Source organism: Narcine bancroftii, chromosome 1 (genome assembly GCF_036971445.1).
Source record: "Narcine bancroftii isolate sNarBan1 chromosome 1, sNarBan1.hap1, whole genome shotgun sequence".
In the NCBI taxonomy this organism is placed as follows: domain Eukaryota; kingdom Metazoa; phylum Chordata; class Chondrichthyes; order Torpediniformes; family Narcinidae; genus Narcine; species Narcine bancroftii.
This window is the reverse complement of record NC_091469.1, coordinates 11,567,450-11,585,924: the sequence shown is the minus strand read 5'-3', so window position 1 is coordinate 11,585,924 and position 18,475 is coordinate 11,567,450. Positions and strand designations below refer to the sequence as shown.

At 40.3% G+C, this 18,475-nt stretch overlaps 1 protein-coding gene across 7 annotated transcripts in view; it reads left to right on the top strand.

The window, feature by feature from the left end:
• gak (cyclin G associated kinase) overlaps positions 1 to 18,475 on the top strand; it is a 161,465-nt gene that overhangs the window by 80,578 nt on the left and 62,412 nt on the right. For all 7 annotated transcript variants that reach the window (XM_069920488.1, XM_069920504.1, XM_069920495.1 and 4 more), the window contains 3 exons: positions 12,935 to 12,984; positions 13,704 to 13,852; positions 17,642 to 17,764. In XM_069920488.1, the coding sequence (XP_069776589.1) occupies positions 12,935 to 12,984; positions 13,704 to 13,852; positions 17,642 to 17,764 (322 nt within the window). The remainder of the gene's footprint in view (positions 1 to 12,934; positions 12,985 to 13,703; positions 13,853 to 17,641; positions 17,765 to 18,475) is intronic.

Here is an 18,475-nt window from a genome sequence, read left to right as displayed (position 1 = left end):
GGTAATGGAACATGACAAATCACACCCTCCAGCAACACTGGACCCATTCCAGTTTGCCAACTGTCCAAATGAGTCCACAGATGATGCTATAGCCTTGACCCTCCACTCTATCCTGAACTATCTGGAGAACAATGCCCCGTACACCAAACTGCTTTTCATTGACTTCAGCTTGGCGTTCAACATGAGCATACCTCAGAGGCTGGTGGATGAACTGTCCTTGCTGGGACTCAGCCATCTCTGTAACTGGATTTTGGGCTTCTTGACCGAAAAATGAGAGTCTCTCCAGTTTGGCAGCGAAATCTCAAGTCCTATCACATTGAACCTGTGCTCAATGTGATGGTGCTCCACCCACTGCTGTTCACGCTGCTAACTTCTGACTGTCCTGCTAAATTTACTTAATTTACAACAGAAGCAACAAGTTTGCAGACGACACAACAGTGGTTGGCCTCATGGGCAACAATGATGCATTGGCTTACAGAGAAGATACAAAATGTGTGAGACAACAACTTGAGTCTTAACATAGATAAGACAAAGGAAATGTTTGTGGACATCAGGAGGATGAAAGATGACCATTCTCCATTTTGTGACATCATGGAGTGAGTGGAGAGCACAAGGTTTCTTGGTGTGCACACAATGGATGACCTAACCTGCACCCACAACACAACACAATTATCTCTCCCAGGGTTCCTACAATTTCTTCTCTCGGTTCCCACAACAGTCAAGGATACAGTTGATCATGAATTAAATGCATGTGTTAGGAAATTCTTATGGAAAGGGAAGATGGCAAGAGTTTCTTTGGATAAATTAACATGGAATTACGATTCAGGTTTGCAGCTGCCTAATTTTATGAGTCAGGAATGGGTAGCAGCACCTGCATTTCATAGAGGTTGAGGAGGGTTAAGATACTGGTCTCCATCTTGGCAACATTTTACAGGAACGCAATTGAGAGGGTCCTGTCTTGTGGCATCATTGTGTGGTATGGTAGCTGCAAAGCATCGGACTGAAATTCGATACAGAGGATCATCAAAATGGCCGAGAAGATCACTAGGGTCTCCCTTTCCTCTGTTAACGACATTTACTGCAAGCTTTGCTGGAAAAAGGGCATAAAGTATTATTGAGGATCTTTTCATCTAGCACAGAGTATATCTGACCCACTACCATAATGAAGGAAGTACCGGAGCATCAAAATCAGTACCAGGGAATAGCTTCCTCTTGCAGGCTATGAGATTGATGAACAGTATTTTGTAATCAAGTAAATCATTACAAAAAAATTGATATATATTCATTTTAAATTATATTTTAATGTATATATGTGATTATGAGCTGTGTATTCTGTTTGTGTGTGTGTACACTGTGGTCTGGTGAAATGCTGTTTCATCCAGTTGTATATGTATAGTCAGATGATAATAAACATGAACTTGAAGAAATAGAAAAATAGTAAGAAGCTTGGAGGTGAAAGGGGGAAGAGGCAGAGGAAGATGCACTGATAGGAAGAAGGAGGTGGGGAGCTGAAGGAAGGAAGGCGTGGGTGATAGGCAGCCAAAGAAATGAGGGAAAGCTGTGCGATAGGGACAAAACAAGGGGTGAGGTTATGGGAAATTGGAGAATTTGATGTTGATGCAGTCTAGTTGGAGACTCCAAGACAGAATAAATGGTGCTGTTCTTCCAATTTGCATGTAGCCGCAACCTGGCAGGACTGTTGGCCTTGTGGAAATGGGAAGTGAAACAAAATTGGCTGGTCACTGGGTGATCCTAGTGTTGTGGCAGACAGAGTGAAGATGCTCAACAAAGCGATTTCTCCCATTGTGCATCTTCCTGATGTAGAGGAAGCCACATCGGTAGCACTGAATGCACTAAATAAGCTCTGTAGATTAGCTTGTGAAGCACTGCTTCATGTGGAAGGACTGTTTGGGGCCCTGAGGAGTGGTAAGAGAGGGGGGGGTAGGGGGAGTCTGGGTGCAGGTGAGACACTTGATTGGGTCACAGGGATGTATCAGAGAGTTGATTAGTGGGAAGGGCCGAGTGGGCAAGGGAGTTGCAGAGAGATCAAACCCTGCAGAAAGCAAAGAGGGAAGGGATAATGTGTCTGGTAATAGTTGGCGGGAATGGAGAATAATATGTTGGATGCAGAGATTAACCTGGATAATATCCGTACTTTCCAAATGCAGATGCATACTGTGTCTCAGAATCTCCTCTAGTAAGTTACCCATGACTGACATTAAACTCACCATCCTGTAGTTTCCTGGCTTGTCCTTGCAGCCATTTTTACCAACTTTTCCGACACCTCTTGCATGGGCAACGATGATACGATTATCTCTCCCAGGTTTCCTACAATTTCTTCTCTTGGTTCCCACAACATTCAAGGACACTGTTGATCATGAATTAAATGCATGTGATAGGAAATTCTTATGGAAAGGGAAGATGGCAAGAGTTTCTTTGGATAAATTAACATGGAATTACGATTCAGGTTTGCAGCTCCCTAATTTTGAGTTATTATAAAGCAGCCCAGTTGCGCTTTGTTAATGTAATGTATGATTTAAATAAAATTCCAGCTTGGGTACATATCAAACTTAATAAAATAGGGGAATCAAACCTACAAGATTTTATTTATAAATGGAATTCAAGGTTGTTAACAATGAATAGAGAAACTCCCATGTTGAAGCATTTAATTGAGCTTTGGAATAAGGTTGATAAAGAAATTGGGGGAAGAGGTTTATTGTCTGGAAAAACACCATTATTCCAGAACAGATTAATTCTGTTTTCCATGGGAAATACATTTTTAAAGAATTGACAGTGTCATGGAATTAAGAAGAGAGAAGATGTTTTTGAAGTAGGGTAATTTATTTCTTTTAATATGTACATGAAAATACTAGATTTTGTTATTATCAGGTTATGGAATTTCTACATGAAAATTTTGGTCAAGAGTCATTATTACCAGGAGAGATGGTATTAGAATTATTGTTATGTAATGAAAACAAAGAAATTCATCTCAATGAATAGGTTAATACAAAAAAAAACCCAAAAAATAGGATTTCATAAATCTAGACAAAAATGGGAAGAAGATTTGAATAAACAAAGAGATGAACGAGATTGGATTGAGATATGTAGAGAAAATATGAAAAGTACAATAAATGTGGGATATAGAATGGTTAAATTGTAGCGCCAGCTACACTGCTACTGAAAGAACACACAACCAGGTGGGTTGAGCTCAGTGAGCAGAAAACTGGTTTATTGCTGGCTGCCAGGCTGGAATTATACTCCTAGCCCAGACCTGGCTGAGAACCGCGCTGGTGGGTGCTGACGTCACTTGGGCGTCACGTGGTCCCCCAGCGTGGGCTTCTGAACCTGGTGCTGAAAAGAAGAGGAAACCTCCGTTTTGCATTGTAGCTATCCCCAACCTGTTGGCGAGCTGTGCCCAGAGCGCAGAGGTGAGGTGGTGAGGTGATTTGGAACGTTGAATCGGGTGACCCAACCATGCAACAGTGCTCGGGAGCAGGAGTGTGTGGAGGCGTTCGGGATCGCCTCAGGCCAACGAGCGGTGCGGCCTACCACCGTGAACAGGTAACGGTTGCCCCAGGAAACTGGTAGGGGCCGGACTATGTCCACGTGAATGTGGGTGAACCGTTCCTGGACGTGCTCGAACTCTTGCACGGGTGCCCTGGTGTGCCTATGTACCTTGGATATCTGGCAATGGATGCATGTTCTGGCCCAGCCCACGATCTGGTTCTGCAGCCCATGCCAGATGAACCGCTCTGCCACCATACGGACCGTGGACCTGATGGATGGGTGCGAAAGGTCGTGGATGTGATGGAAGACTTGCCTGCGCCACTACTGGGGAATGGCTGGGTGCCCATGGAGACATCACACAGGATGGTGCCTTTGCTGCTAGAAGTCGGGTGGTCTTGGAATCGCAGGCCCGTGATGGCAGTCCTGAAGGCTCCCGTTTCCTTGTCGGACTTCAGGTCCCGGGCAAGCTGTTCAAAGTCGAGGCCGGGTGTCAGCGCACAGATGGCTAGTCATGAGAGTGCATTGGCGACCACGTTGTCCTTCCCCGTTTTATGCTGAATGTTGGTGGTAAACTCTGACACGAAGGAGAGGTGACGCTTCTGGTAGGCCGACCAGGGATCCTTTGCCATCGCGAGTGCCTGAGTGAGGGGTTTATGGTCAGTGAAGATGGTAAAAGTCCTCTCCTCCAAGAAATAGCGGAAATGCAGCACCGCCAGGTACATGCCCAGTAACTCATGGTCGAGCGCGTTATACTTGCACTCTGGTGGGCGGAGAAGCCGGCTGAAGAATGCCAGCAGCTTCCTTTGTCCATTCACCTGCTGCTCCAGGTCAGCGCTGATGGCTGTGGCTGAGGCATCGACGGAGAGTGCCATATGCAGGTCAGTGTGCAGGTGGGCGAGCATGGTAGCCTTTGCGAGGGCATCCTTGATGGCTTCAAATGCACTTGCAGGCCTCTGGAGTCCAGGTGAGCGTTTTGTGCTTGGCTGTGATGAGGGCGAATAGTGGCTGCATGATGCGCGCGGCTTCTGGGATGAATTGGTTATAGAAGTTGACCACAAACTCCTGCAGCCCCTTGAGGTTGTCCGGGCGTGGGAACTCCTTGATAACGGCGACTTTCATAGCGATGGGCGTGGCTCCATCGGCCGTGATGGTATGGCCCAGGAACTGCTTGGACTCTTTCCCAAACTGGCACTTGGCTGGGTTGATGGTGAGGCCGAAGTCGGACAGCCGGGAGAAGAGGGTGGGCAGATGTAAGCCATACCACTTGGGCCTTCTGAGCAACCTTCCTCTGGTCAGAAAAGCTCTCTTGGGCCAGTAATGGCTGGATGTCATCAGGCAGATGGTCGAGGAAAATTCGCTCAAAGAGTGGGCAGTTGGTGTGATCACCCATGAGCGCGAGCATCTCGTCCATCAGCTCCACCGGGGACCTGTCCCCCAAGGCGTCGAGGTGCAGCATCCGAGCGGCATGCTGATGCCTGGATAGACCGAGGGATCCGGTGAGCACTCGCTTGATGGTCCCATATATGTCTTCGGCGGGCAGGTGCTGAATGAGGTGCAGCACACGTTTGGCAGTGGCCTAGTCCAGGGCAGCGATCACTTGGTAGAATTTGGTCATGTTGGATGAAATCTGGTGGAGCTGAAACTGGGCCTCCGTGTGGCCGAACCAGGTCTCCGGCTCCTGAACCCAGAAGTCAGGCAGCTTTTTTAAAAAATTTTTTATTTTTCACACCATAAATCACATTAGCCATGATGTACACTATTTCTTTTTCACACATATACAGTGACTTTTTCTCCCCCCCCCCCCTCCTCCCAAGCCACCCCCCCCACCCCCCACTCTCATCCATTTTAGGTATACAATCTAGGTTGCATTAAGCCAGTCAGACAATGTTGTCATTCAACAAAAATACACCAGAAATTCTACTGAGTCCATTCTTTTCTTTCCTTCTCCTTACATCAACTTAGGTAATGTTTGTCCCCAGTAGGTTTTCGCTATTGTATTTAATGTAAGGCTCCTATACTTGTTCGAATATTTCAATATTATTTCTTAACCTATATGTTATTTTTTCTAATGGAATACATTTATTCATTTAAGTTTAGTAGTTTCTTCCTTTTAATTTGGTTATGTATTCCATTAATATTTAAAGTCATATAGTTCAGCGTAGCCCTTTTATATTTTGTTTATCTTCTCTTTCCGTTTTTCCATCATTACCTTTCCTCCTTTTCCATTTCTGTTTTCTTATTTTCAACTCTTTATAAGACAACATTCCTACAACATCCAACATTTTCCTTATTCTCCTATTTCTATCTTATTTATCCCCAATCTCCCCTTCCCCTCCTGAGTTGTCCTTTATCCCTTGTCGGACAACCACATCTCCCCTCTCCATTTGGATTTGCGAATCCACTCGCAAGCGTCAACTGATTTTGCAGTGACCGCTATTTCCCCCCACCCCGCCCCCCCAGAAAAGATTTCATTTTTCATATGTCACAAAGGTCACTCTTTTAATTCCCTCCTTATTCTCTCTATTCCATTACCTTCCCTTATTAATTCTTGTCTATACTATCTATATTTTCCTCTAAGTACAGATACATTCACGTATGCACATTGTCTCTATTCACTCTTATACCTCTTTACCCGCATACATATCAATCGTGATCATTTTTACTCTCATTACCCGTCTTCATCCCTCAGTCTATTTTTGTCTTTACCCACATACATATCCATCGTGATCATTTTAACTCTCATTACCCGTCTTCCTCCCTCAGTCTATTTTTGTAATTGTTCTGCAAATTTTCGTGCTTCTTCTGGATCCGAGAATAGTCTGTTTTGTTGTCCTGGAATGAATATTTTCAATACCGCTGGATGCTTTAGTATAAATTTATACCCTTTCTTCCATAAAATCGCCTTTGCTGTATTGAACTCTTTTCTCTTCTTTAGGAGTTCAAAACTTATATCTGGATAAATGAAGATTTTTTGCCCTTTATACTCCAGTGGTTTGTTGCCCTCTCTTACTTTTTCCATTGTCTTCTCCAGTACCTTTTCTCTTGTAGTATATCTTAGGAATTTTACTACAATATATCTTGGTTTTTGTTGTGGTTGTGGTTTAGAGGCCAATACTCTATGTGCCCTTTCTATTTCCATTTCTTGCTGTAGTTCTGGACATCCTAGGGTCTTAGAGATCCACTCTTTTATAAACTCCCTCATATTCTTGCCTTCTTCATCTTCCTTAAGGCCCACTATCTTTATGTTATTTCTTCTGTTATGGTTTTCCATTGTATCTATTTTTTGGGCTAGTAGTTCTTGTGTCTCTTTAGTTTTTTTATTAGATTCCTCCAATTTCTTTTTTAAGTCTTCTACCTCCATTTCTGCTGCTACTGCCCGCTCTTCCATCTTGTCCATTTTCTTTCCCATTTCTGTTAAGGTCATCTCTATTTTATTTATTTTCTCTTCTGTGTTGTTTATTCTTTTTCTTAAATCCTTAAATTCCTGTGTTTGCCATTCTTTAAATGACTCCATGTATCCTTTAATAAGAGAAAGTATATCCTTTATCTTGCCTTTCTTTTCTTCTTCTATTTCCCTGTACTCTTCCTCTTCCTCTTCTTCTTCCTCTGGGTTGACCATCTGTTGTTTCTTTGGTGCCCTTTCCTTCTCTTCTTTCTTGTTTCTATTGTCTTCTGTGGTCTCTTCTTGCTGCAGGTGTTCTGCAGCTGTCGTTGCCGGCTGTGGAGATCGACTCCCCAGCTGGTCCCCCCTCCCGTCGGTGTGTTTTTTTTCATTCGCATCGCGCATGCGCGGTTGCGCACTTTTACTCGGCTCTGCGAGCCATTTTTGTAGTCCATTATTTACCGACCTGAGGGAGCGGGTTTCTCTCTCCGCAGCGGGCCTCTTCGGACAGGTAAGGCCTTCACCTTTTTCCTCCTTTGTCTTCTCTTCCTCTCTTCTTACCGTTGCTTTCGACTTTTCTTTTTTTGTCGCCATCTTCTTTCCACCTTTATACTCACTTTTCTGTAACTTTTATTTCTGTGCCTTTGTGTTTTCCTTTGTTTTTCCCAACTTTTCTGGAGAGGGCTGGAGTTCACCGTCCGGCCACTACTCCATCACGTGTCTCCCAGAAGTCAGGCAGCTTGACGGCTATAGCACTGATCCCAGGTTTGCTCATGTTGGGTTCAAAGACTTTTGAACCAGTCGGGGTCATCAATTGTAGCAACAGCTACACTGCTACTGAAAGAACACACAACCAGATGGGTTGAGCTCAGTGAGCTGAAAACTGGTTTATTGCTGGCTGCCGGGCTGGACTCATACTCCCAGCCCGGACCTGGCTGAGAACCACGCTGGTGGGCGCCAGCGTGGGCTTCTGAGCCCAGTGCTGAGGAGAAGGGGAAACCCCAATGGTGCCATTTTGGCTGGCTGCCCCGCCGTGTGGATTACAAGCGGGGCTGGTTCGCCTGCCTAGTGGCATGCTGCCACAAAATATAATTTTATTCATCCGTTATATGTAACACTATCTAACTTTAAAAAAAAATTGAATCAGACTTTCCCGGATTTATGGTTTAGATGTGGACAGGAAATTGGTACATTTTTGCATTCTACTTGACAATTGCCTAAAGTTGAATCTTTTTGGTTAGAAATAGGTAATTTATTGGAACGAATAACAGGTATCAAGTTCCCAACGGATCCAATGTTATTTTTACTGAGTGACGTTAAGGGTGTTGAACCGAAGTTGAAATTGAATATGTATCAAAAGAAGTTTGATCAAATTGCTTCAGCAATATCAAGAAAATGTATTGCCATACTTGGAAGTCTGACACTGATTTAAGTATAGAAAGATGACATGCTGACGTTCGGAGTTATTCACCACCTGAGAAAAATTACATCATTTCAGAGACCAACACTCAATGTTTTGCAAGATATGGAGCCCTTATTTACAAAATATGGGTGTTAATATTTAAATGAAACTCTGATATTCCCATTCTCTTTAACGTATCCCCTCAGCATACTATAAGAAACTTTAAAGTAATAGGTACTTTTGTTGAGGGCCTTTTGTCCCTTTTTCTTTTATTTTTTTAATAGAGGGGAAGGGGGTGGTATATAAAGCGGTTTTCTCTTTTTTTCTTTTTAAATGCCACATGATTTGTATTATTTTTAGTCATGTGTATTCTTTTATGTGGTTCTAAATTTATAAATAAAATTTAAAAAAAAAGATTCAGTTGATCAGCCCCAAGCATTTATCTACCTGAATGGGTTTGTGGAGAGAGAAAAACAGTTAATGCTTCAGTTTAATGGTCTTTAATGAGAACAACAGTCTTCCAGTTTTGAGTGGTATGTCTTTGGCATTTAGAATTTGCCTCCAGTATACAAATTACCATTCATCTTTTCTGCTATGTCTTCATTAATGCATCTTTTACAAAAATTTCCTTGTATTTTTGGTAATTAATCTTACGAGTTTATATTGCATTTAACTTTGTCCTTCTAAGCATTTACTCATGGGGTTTTTAGATTTTGAATTTGAAGCTCTTGTTGATATAATTCTACAATGTCAACAGGCTTGCATTTACGGTAAAATCCCTGGTATCAGGCATCTATGGGGATTTTTAGATACTGGATAACTGCATTTTCTGGTTGCTTGAGACTTCCTCTTACAATGTCTAATTAATACATCTGCATTAAGAACAAACAGTTAAAAATACTATACTGTACATACACTGAAAAAACTTCACTTGCATGAATATATAAATCTTAAAGCATTTTACAGTATAATCCATAGTATGCAGAATTCAAGCAACAGTAAAATCAAATGGAGAAAATAAATAAGTAAACAAACAAATAAATAGATGAAATTTAAGATAAATAAGAATAAATAAAACATTTTAAAAGTTTAAAATTGTTAAAGTGAATGTTCTCTGAAGCAACACACAACCCCTTGGTGAAGATGGGAGCAAATATTCAACCAGCGGAGTGCCCTGGTCACACCCCACCCGCAGTAGCTGTTTGAACAAAGTTTGAATAAAATGGTGGCACCCAGGATGAATAGCTGGCCGATGCCGCTGGGGCTACCCTCCAAAAGTGTCTCCCTATCTCTGCCTAGTAAGAGTCTATTTTTATTTGTACCTTTATTAAATATAGTAGTAAGGCTTTATTATGTAAACTTGGGAGATGTGGGGTTAATTATGATGATGGCAAGCTTAGCATAGCAGTTAGCACAATGACCAGGGTTTCATTTAAATTTTGTAAATTAAGATTAAAGTCAACTTTACATAATTAAGGACTACAAAACTGATTTTTCTCAAATTACTTTGCATTTTGCACTGAATTGATCTTTAAACTGTTTATTTTTAATACAGGTGTATTAGTTAAGGGTTTTGTAAGAGTGTGTTTCAGGCAATGGGAAAATTTGCATATCTGGCATCTGTAATCCCCATAAGTGCTGGATACCAGGGATTTTATTGTCAGTCACATTCTTTGAAAATATTTAACCATCACTGCATCTGCAGGTTCCTCCCCCTCCCCCAAGTTTACAGATAAAACTGCTGACCTGAGTGACACTTAAGCAGGGATAAAGAGACACTTTAAGAGAGTCACCCCAATGGTGAGAGGCAACAACCAGCTTTTCAACCTGGTTGACACTATTGCTGTTTCACACAACTTGATTCAAACAGCTGCTACAAGCAAAGCAGGACCAAAGCTCTCTGCTGGCTGAATACTTGCTCCCATCTTCACCAAAGAACAGTTACAATTTTAAACTTGTGTGTTTTTTTTAACCTGTTATCTTATTTTTATTTATTTTAATTTTTAAAATTGATTCTCCTCGATTTTTTTTGCTGGTTGTGTGAATTTCAGATACTAGGGAATTTACTGGATATTGTACCTTCAATGCAGTAAAATCATCTTGGACAACTCAAAGGAAAAGAATGAAAATAAAAGGATGCCAAATTGTGGAGAGGTCATCAGAAACTTTCAGGAAATGTGATGGTTAGAAAGCTCCCATGAACTATGGTTTCCCAGCCAACTCTCTAATTCTACCTCTCAAATCATCTCTGACCTTTCACATTCTCCAACTTAGCATGTTTGACATCTACTAGGTAAGCACAAGGTCCCTCCAACCAAAATTGGAAAGACCAAAGCTCATTGTCTTTGGTTATGTCCACAAAGTCCATTTCCTAACCACTCACTTCATAATTCTACCGAGCAGATCTGATATGTCTTAATTCGTCAGGGAAATGAGTTCAAGAACTGTTAGGTAATTTTGCAGCTCTATAAAACTCTGGTTAGACCACACTTGGGAGTATTGGGTTCAGTTCTGGTCACCCCATTACATGAAGAATGTCGATGCTTTGGAGAGGGTGCAGAGGAGATTTCCCAGGATATTGCCTGGACTGGAGAACATGTATGAAGCAAGGTTGACAGAGCTAGAGCATTTCTCTTTGGAGCGACAAAGGATAAAGTGTAACTTAATAGAGGTATATAAGATTATGAAGGGCTTAGATAGGGTGGACAACCAGCACCTTTTTCCTGGGGCAACATTGGGAAATACCAGAGGACACCAGTTTAAGGTGAGGAAAGTTTAGGGGAGATGTCAGGGATATTTTTTTAAAACAGATTATTGCATTGCTGGGGTGAGATGGAGTCTGTTACAATAGGGAGATTTAAAAGACTTAAATAGTCACATAGATATAAGAAAAAGAGGGTTATGTTTATGAGGTAGGGAAAAATTAGATTGTGATAAGTAGGATTATATGTGTTGACATAACATCATGGACTGAAGGGCCTGTATTTTGCTTTCGAGTTCTATGCTCTTTGAAATTAAAACAGACTCCGAGTCAGGTTTGTTTTATATTTGACCCTGAGCTGAGCTGCAGGCAACATCTCTGTGCCATTGCAATGGCTGAACATGTCCACTGCCAAAAAAAAGAAATCTGCATGCTTTTGGAAAAGGTGTCCTGGAAGAGCGTTGGGAAAAATTGTTCTTTGAAGGAGGCACTGCGGATATAATGGGTGAAAGGTGACTGGTGCATGAAATCAGATCTACACAGTGTGGCAGTAGAAATGGAGTAGTGAACAATGATGGCAGGAAGTGGTGACAGAATAAGGGAATTGTACATGTTCATCTACCTTCTGAGCCTGTGCTTTTGCAGTTTAGAGGTTGGAGTTTGAACATGAGGTACTGTTTACCTCTGTGCAAAAAAAACAAAATGTTCACTATTGCATTTTGAAGTGGGAAAAAGATTTTTTTTCTTGTTAATATTTTCTCCAATTCAGTTCAAGTGGTTGCCTGGGAGCAGATGTTGATTATAGCAAGAACCAAAGATAATAGCTTTTTTTTTCCATTTGGTTGTAACTTTATGCTCCAAGAGCAGTAGAAGTGGAACAAGAAACTTGATGGTTTGGAGAATGAGGGTTTGAGCTGATTGAGGTCATTTGGGAACTTCCTGTTTCCACATTCTATTTTAATGAACTAATTGAATTATTAATTGCTTTCAAAAACAGAGGTTTAATTTATTCTCCTGATGCTCCTCACCATTCAGCATCTATTTTTTCCTCATTTTTGTTGAGATCCCTTTGGATGTTTTCATGCAAGGAATGTGCAATACGTCTCACCCAAAATTTGTCAGTTTCTTGCACGCAATTTCTGATTATTTTTACTGGTCTTGACTGTTTTGATCTGATTGGTGAAATTGCGTTGAGAGAAATATAAAACGACTGTCTCAGTCTACTTTGGTTTATATGTGAGGAAATACTTTGTGATGGAAATATTCTTATTTTTTGCTCTTCTCCTGAATTATAGTTCCATTCATTGTTTCTGTTTTAGTGACTTGACTTGGGACAATTTTCCTTATTTCCTTACAACATAGAAGGAAGCTGTTTTAGGTCATGGATAATAGTGATCCTATTCCTCAATAATTCTACCAGTAACTATTCTCAGCACATTTTTATCACTGGGAACAAGTTGTCATAGCCATTTGATCCAGTAACCTGCATATCTCTGTGATGTATTGCTCTCAATTTCACAGTTACAATAAGCAATTTCCACACAGATGACACTAAATCAGGATTAATTTCCGATTGCTGAGCTATGAGACAGCAGCTCTGGCAACGGTTCCACCTGTCTTACTTGAAACTGTGGAGGAAATAAATTCAGTGACAATTTTGGTGCTGGAAATGGAGAAATTCAGGGGGTAGCTCCTTCTGAAATCTGGGGCAAATGTAGCTGTGAATGGTGTGTTATGACGACTGCTTCTGTGTTCCTCATCAGAAACAATTAACTGTGAATGTTGTATTTACTTTTTATTTCCTAACCCTCGACTCATTGATCTCCTATCCATTGCACGATTGCCCCATGCTTTATTGTGCTCCACCTGTTTACTGGTGTAGTTAAACATTTCTTTGTTTTGCAATATGTTCTTACATGGTGCTTTATGCTTTTTTGATCAGTTATGCAAAAGGAGATTTGGACATTTCATATATAACCTCAAGAATAGCTGGTAAGTCAGCATCCCTTTGTTTTTCAAAGACAATATTTCATTAGCTGCTTTTAACAGATTTTATTTAACCAGAAACTAACTTTAAGTTAAGTTAACTAACTTAAGCTTTAAGTTAATGTTCATGACTTAGACATGGTGGCATAGTGGTATATTCCAATAGACTTTGTTAAATCTTTCAAGGTTATATATTCAGGAAACAATGTTTAATATCATTAAATGCACGGTTATAATGTTGATCTCACCCAAAATCTGTCATTCTGGATATATTAAACGCAGGCCACTTTCATTTTTCAGTGTGTTGGATTAATTCAATGTAATATTGGGATTTTGGTTTGAAGTCTCAAAGAAACTACTCTAATTTTTTTGTGTGATTTGTGAAATGTTGATCTCGTGTGACCACTAAGTATTGTGGGAAAAATGGTGGAAAATGTTTCTGAAAACATACAATGATTGTAATTAAAATTTAGTACAAGGTGCAATCAAAGTGATCCACAGTAAATAGATTCTGAATTATCTCAAAAAGAAAATAGAGCAATAATTACCAAGTAGGCATGCTAATTACAATTTTCACATTAATCTTTCCACAAAGAGTCATAGATACCAAGGAGTGCAAATCAGTAATCTAATTAGTGAGTTCTGATGCCATTTAAATAAATGGTAATTTATAACACTGCAGTTTGATGTCAAGTGTTGGTAAAATATTTCATATTTTCCCACAGTTATGTCATTTCCAGCTGAAGGAGTAGAGTCAGCAATCAAGAATAACATTGAAGACGTCAGATTATTTCTGGATTCTCGGCATCCAGGTCATTATGCTGTTTATAATCTCTCTCAACGTTCCTACAGATCCTCCAGATTCCACAACAGGGTGCGTATAATAAATGTGAAGTTACCAAGCATGAATGGGAGTGAGAAATCTTCAGTGTGCAGATGTAAACTTTTGTGTAAATTTGAAGTTGCATTCTTTTCTTACCAGTGGCTTATTTTCTTTGTTTTGTTTCTTAAGATAATGAATAATATGGCAGTTAAGCAGTTGTTACCTGAATGTTGAAGCATTTCAAATCTTATCCACTTGATTGTTGTGGATTTCTTTGAATGTTGGAAATGTACTGGAAGGTGGAAGAAGAAGAGTTTAAAAATAGCAGTGATCCTCAAGAGCTGTCTTTTTATTTTTATGCACACATAAAAAGCCTTCAGTTAACTAAAGTTACCTGTCTATTTGATGCTAAGAATTTGCAGGTACATGTCTCATGCTGCTTTAAATATTAATAAATTTATACAATAGAAATGCATTTTTAATGATCATAATTTCTGCATCAGAAATCTTTGTTGAAAGTCTCTGAATAAAGTTGCTGAAAAGTCGTAATTCTGCCCTGTCAACAGGGAAAAGAATCTCAGGGTTGTATGTGATGTTATGTATGTACTCTGACAATAAATCTGAACTTTGATCTCAACTGTAATCACTTTTGAATGTCAGATGATTGTGTTTAAAGAAAAGAATGGTATCTATGCCTGCAGTTTTATTGATGGATTTACTCTTGCTTTCTCTCAAAATTGGAAGCTCTTGTGTAGATCTTTGAGGGTATTAGCTGAAATTGAGAAGGAATGATTAACTGGGTTGTTTGTTGTTTTGATCTGGCCATAAACATCCTTTTCAAGCTGGGCAGTGACTAATTTAACTTGAAAAAGGAACTGGATGTTCCTCTGCAATAAAGACTTCAAATTAAGGAACATTCAAATAAAATGCTTGGTTTTTATTATATTACAACTGTCCAGGATCAAACTAAGGAGTTTTTTTTTATTCCTTTGGAATTTTTATTCCTTCAGAATCTCTGGACTTGTTCTCTTTTTTTCCTCTCAAAGATAGATCAATAACAGACAAATCAAGTTTCCATTTCTGTCCTAAAAATGAGTTTTCCATGATCAAATGGACATAAGAAGTGTTTCACCCTCTGTTTACCTGACATCTACAAATGACAGGCAGTTGGGCAAAAGTTTGATATGGTGTTGGGCTGAAGGACCCATTTCTGGGTCATTAATGACTGGGAACAGGGTTTCTTGGTAATTTTATTCCCTTAATTGATCAGTTTCATCCTTTATTGCTTGTTAAAGACTGATTTGCATTAACAAAAGGGGTGCAGTAAAAGTTCACCAGACTAAGTCTGACATAGCAAGTTTGAGAACATATTAAGGAGATTGGGCCAATTGAAGGATGATAGGTGATCTCATTGAAATATACATTCGGAAGCTGAAACAGAAATGGTGTAAGAACTCAGACTGTAAAGTTGCATCTGTGGAAAGAGAAACCAGTCAATATTCCAGGTCAGGTGCTCTTCATCAGGAATGGAGCAGCTACAATTTTTGATACTACAGTTAGAAGGAAGAGTGTGGTGCAAGGCAAAATATACATAGTAGGAACATGAGTATTATCAAGGCATTTAAAAGAAAGTTAAGTTCATTTGTTGCAAAAAAAAAGTTCAGTGAGAAGGGTTCTTCTGTGAGCAGACAGCCAGGTTATCTCTAATATTCATAGAGTTGTGTAGAGGTCAGAATCTAGGATTACAATGAAAAGGAAGATCAATTAGCATCAAGCAAGGGTGTATGATTGGACTGTATGGGGTTCATTCAGCAGTCTCATGGCTGCAGGGAAAATTACTGTATTTAAGTCTGTTGGTGCAGATGTTCACACTCATGAGCCTTCACCTTGAGGGCATCTAGGGTTCTTTAGTATGTTGGCTGCTTTTCCTTGGCAGAGAGGGGTGTAAATCGAGTCTATGGACGTTTGCATTGTGATCTGAGCTGCATTCACTACCTTCTGTAGTTACTTGCGATCTTGAGCAGGGCACATCCTGTCCCACGCTGTGATGCACTCAGCGAGTATGCTTTTGATGATGCAGCTGTAGAAGTTGTTGAGGGATAGGGTGGACATGCCAAAATTCCATGGTCTTTAAAGAAAATAGAAGCCTTGGTACTCTTGACTGTTGTGTCAATGTGCTTGTCCCAGGCCAGTTTATCGAAGATATTTATTTCTAAGAACTTGAAGGTCTCTACTCTTTCAATTTCAGTGCTATTCATGTGGCCAGTATTATCGAACCAGCTCCCTCCCCTGAAGTGGGGGTGGGGGGGAAAGGACATAAACTGCACTCACATTGTTTTCGATTAAAATATTATCTGACGGAGGAGCATTTACAGCTCTGAGATTTTCCACTATTTCTGTTTTTGTTACAAAGCTTGCAGAGTTCGATAGAGTAGCAGGGCTGATGTTTCCACTGAGTGAAATGTTAAAATAAGGGGTCAGCCATTTAGCGCAAAAGTAAAACGAAGAGACGGAATGTTGTATTAAATGCGTGAGGAGCATAAAATTGGATTAATGTAGATGGGTGCTGGATATTTGGCATAGACTCGATGGACCACACCTGCGATGTGTGGTCAGTTGCAAATATTCCTAGGTTTAAGCTTGCTGATGTTTATAAACCTAGCATTTTGAATGAACAAAAAATGTAACTTAATTTGAAGAGCTAAAATCAGTCCAATTTGCATGTGCAATTTAAATGATTAATTCAATATTCCTTTTTTGTCATGTACATAACATGTAATATTACACTGAATTGCCTTCTGCCTGCTGTAAGGCAGACAGTCTCCATTAGTGTAGCCTTCCGTCCCTTACAGTAAGAGAATCCCTTAAGAGTCGCTATCTGTCCGTGGATTCGCCTCCAGTGCTCCCACAGTCTGCAGCTGCATAGACACCTGAGCTCCAGATCCAACCTCCAACCTCCAATGTGTTCAAATCCCGGCTGTGAGACCTGGTTCCCATGAGCCAGTCTCTAGCAGCCCGCAGCCTGTGTGGGTCCACGACCATGTTACCTGCAGCCTGTGTGGGTCCTTCATCTGCTAATCCCCTTCCTGGTCTGCTGTCGTGGTCCTGTAGGGTAATCTCCTCTGCTTCTCTTTCTCAACGGGGGGTGTTCGTCTTGTTTCTGGTACCATGTGCCGGTCCGTTGCTCCCCAGAGTCTGTAACCCATTGTGGCCGCTGTGGTGCACAGACCTCTGTGGTTGCAGGATCTTACTTACAAACACCATCGGCTCCTTTAACAGGCTGTTTAAAGCCTGTGAGGAGCCGCTGTCATCGGGACTGGGCAGTGAAACCCTGTGCGTCCACTCTCTCGGGTTTGCACCAGCGGCAACGCTGCTCTTAATGACAAGCTTCCACAAAAACTTGTTTAATCTGAGACTATGATTTGCCTAAGTATTGATTTTGTCAAAATTTATACTTCAGATATGATTAGCTTTATAGGCTGGAATTCCAAATTGATGCTGCAGTGATTTCAACTAAATATGAGAGAAAGTTGTGTTTCTACAGCTCGGGCAGTCTCCATGGAAGGTGATATTTCAGGTTTCAGACAACATTTTGTGCCGAAACCTGAAATATCACTTTCCATAGATACTGCCTGACCTGCTGAATTCTTCCAGCATTTTGTGTGTTGCTCCAGCATTTGCAACTTTTGTATTTCTCTGGTTCACCACTGTTTCTCTTGCACAAAGTAAAATATGTGATCTTTGAAATTTAAATAGACATGGTGGTATTCAGATTTCACTGCAAAATAGAACACTAAAGACATGAGTTTTAAAGCGTTTCCTATGTTCTTAATATCCTAGGTTTCGGAATGTGGTTGGCCAGCAAAACGTGCCCCAAGTCTGCACAATTTGTACAACATTTGCAGGAATATGCACTTGTGGTTGAAGCAAGATGCAAAGAATATTTGTGTTGTCCATTGCCTTGTAAGTAGTGCAGAAATTTATTTTTGTGATGAATCAAATGATATATTGTTGGATCTGGTAACGGTAATCTTATAGATGTGTATCAGTTTTGTAAAGGATAAAAGATTATTTTCATTTACGAGACTATGACAGGAAGACTCAGACACAAATTGGCAAAAGCTAAACTGAAAGGCTTGCATCAAAAAGTTGTTCCTTGTGTGACAAACTCTTGGAATGGGCATTGTAGAGGCAAAAAACTTTGAATACTTCAGCAGACAATTAGATGCAATATGGAGCCTGTATTTTGTTTTGGATTGATGATCTGAGATAACCTAATAAATATTCATCAAATAATTTTGTGAAATCTAAGAACAATGAAGTTAATCACTGAAATATTTTATTGAAGGCATTAACAGTTTAAGATTGTTTTAATTTCTACATGGTCCTGTGTCCAGGGCTGTTTTTCTTAAAATATGTGCTTCAAGGTGGGGAACAGAATATGTAATTGGTGGGAAGAGGCAGGCAGGTATATTTGAACAGTATTTGCAAATGCTATCTGTTGTCATGTGGTGTATAATGATGAGAATTCAGGCATTCTGGTTCATTGAACTTTGGCAATATTAATTTAAATCCAATCCAACAAAAATATATTGCAAATGTCCAACCTTGCTCCAAGTTGTTGAAAGTAATTATAGTGGGTAGGATTGTATAGTGCAAGCACTGCTTGACATG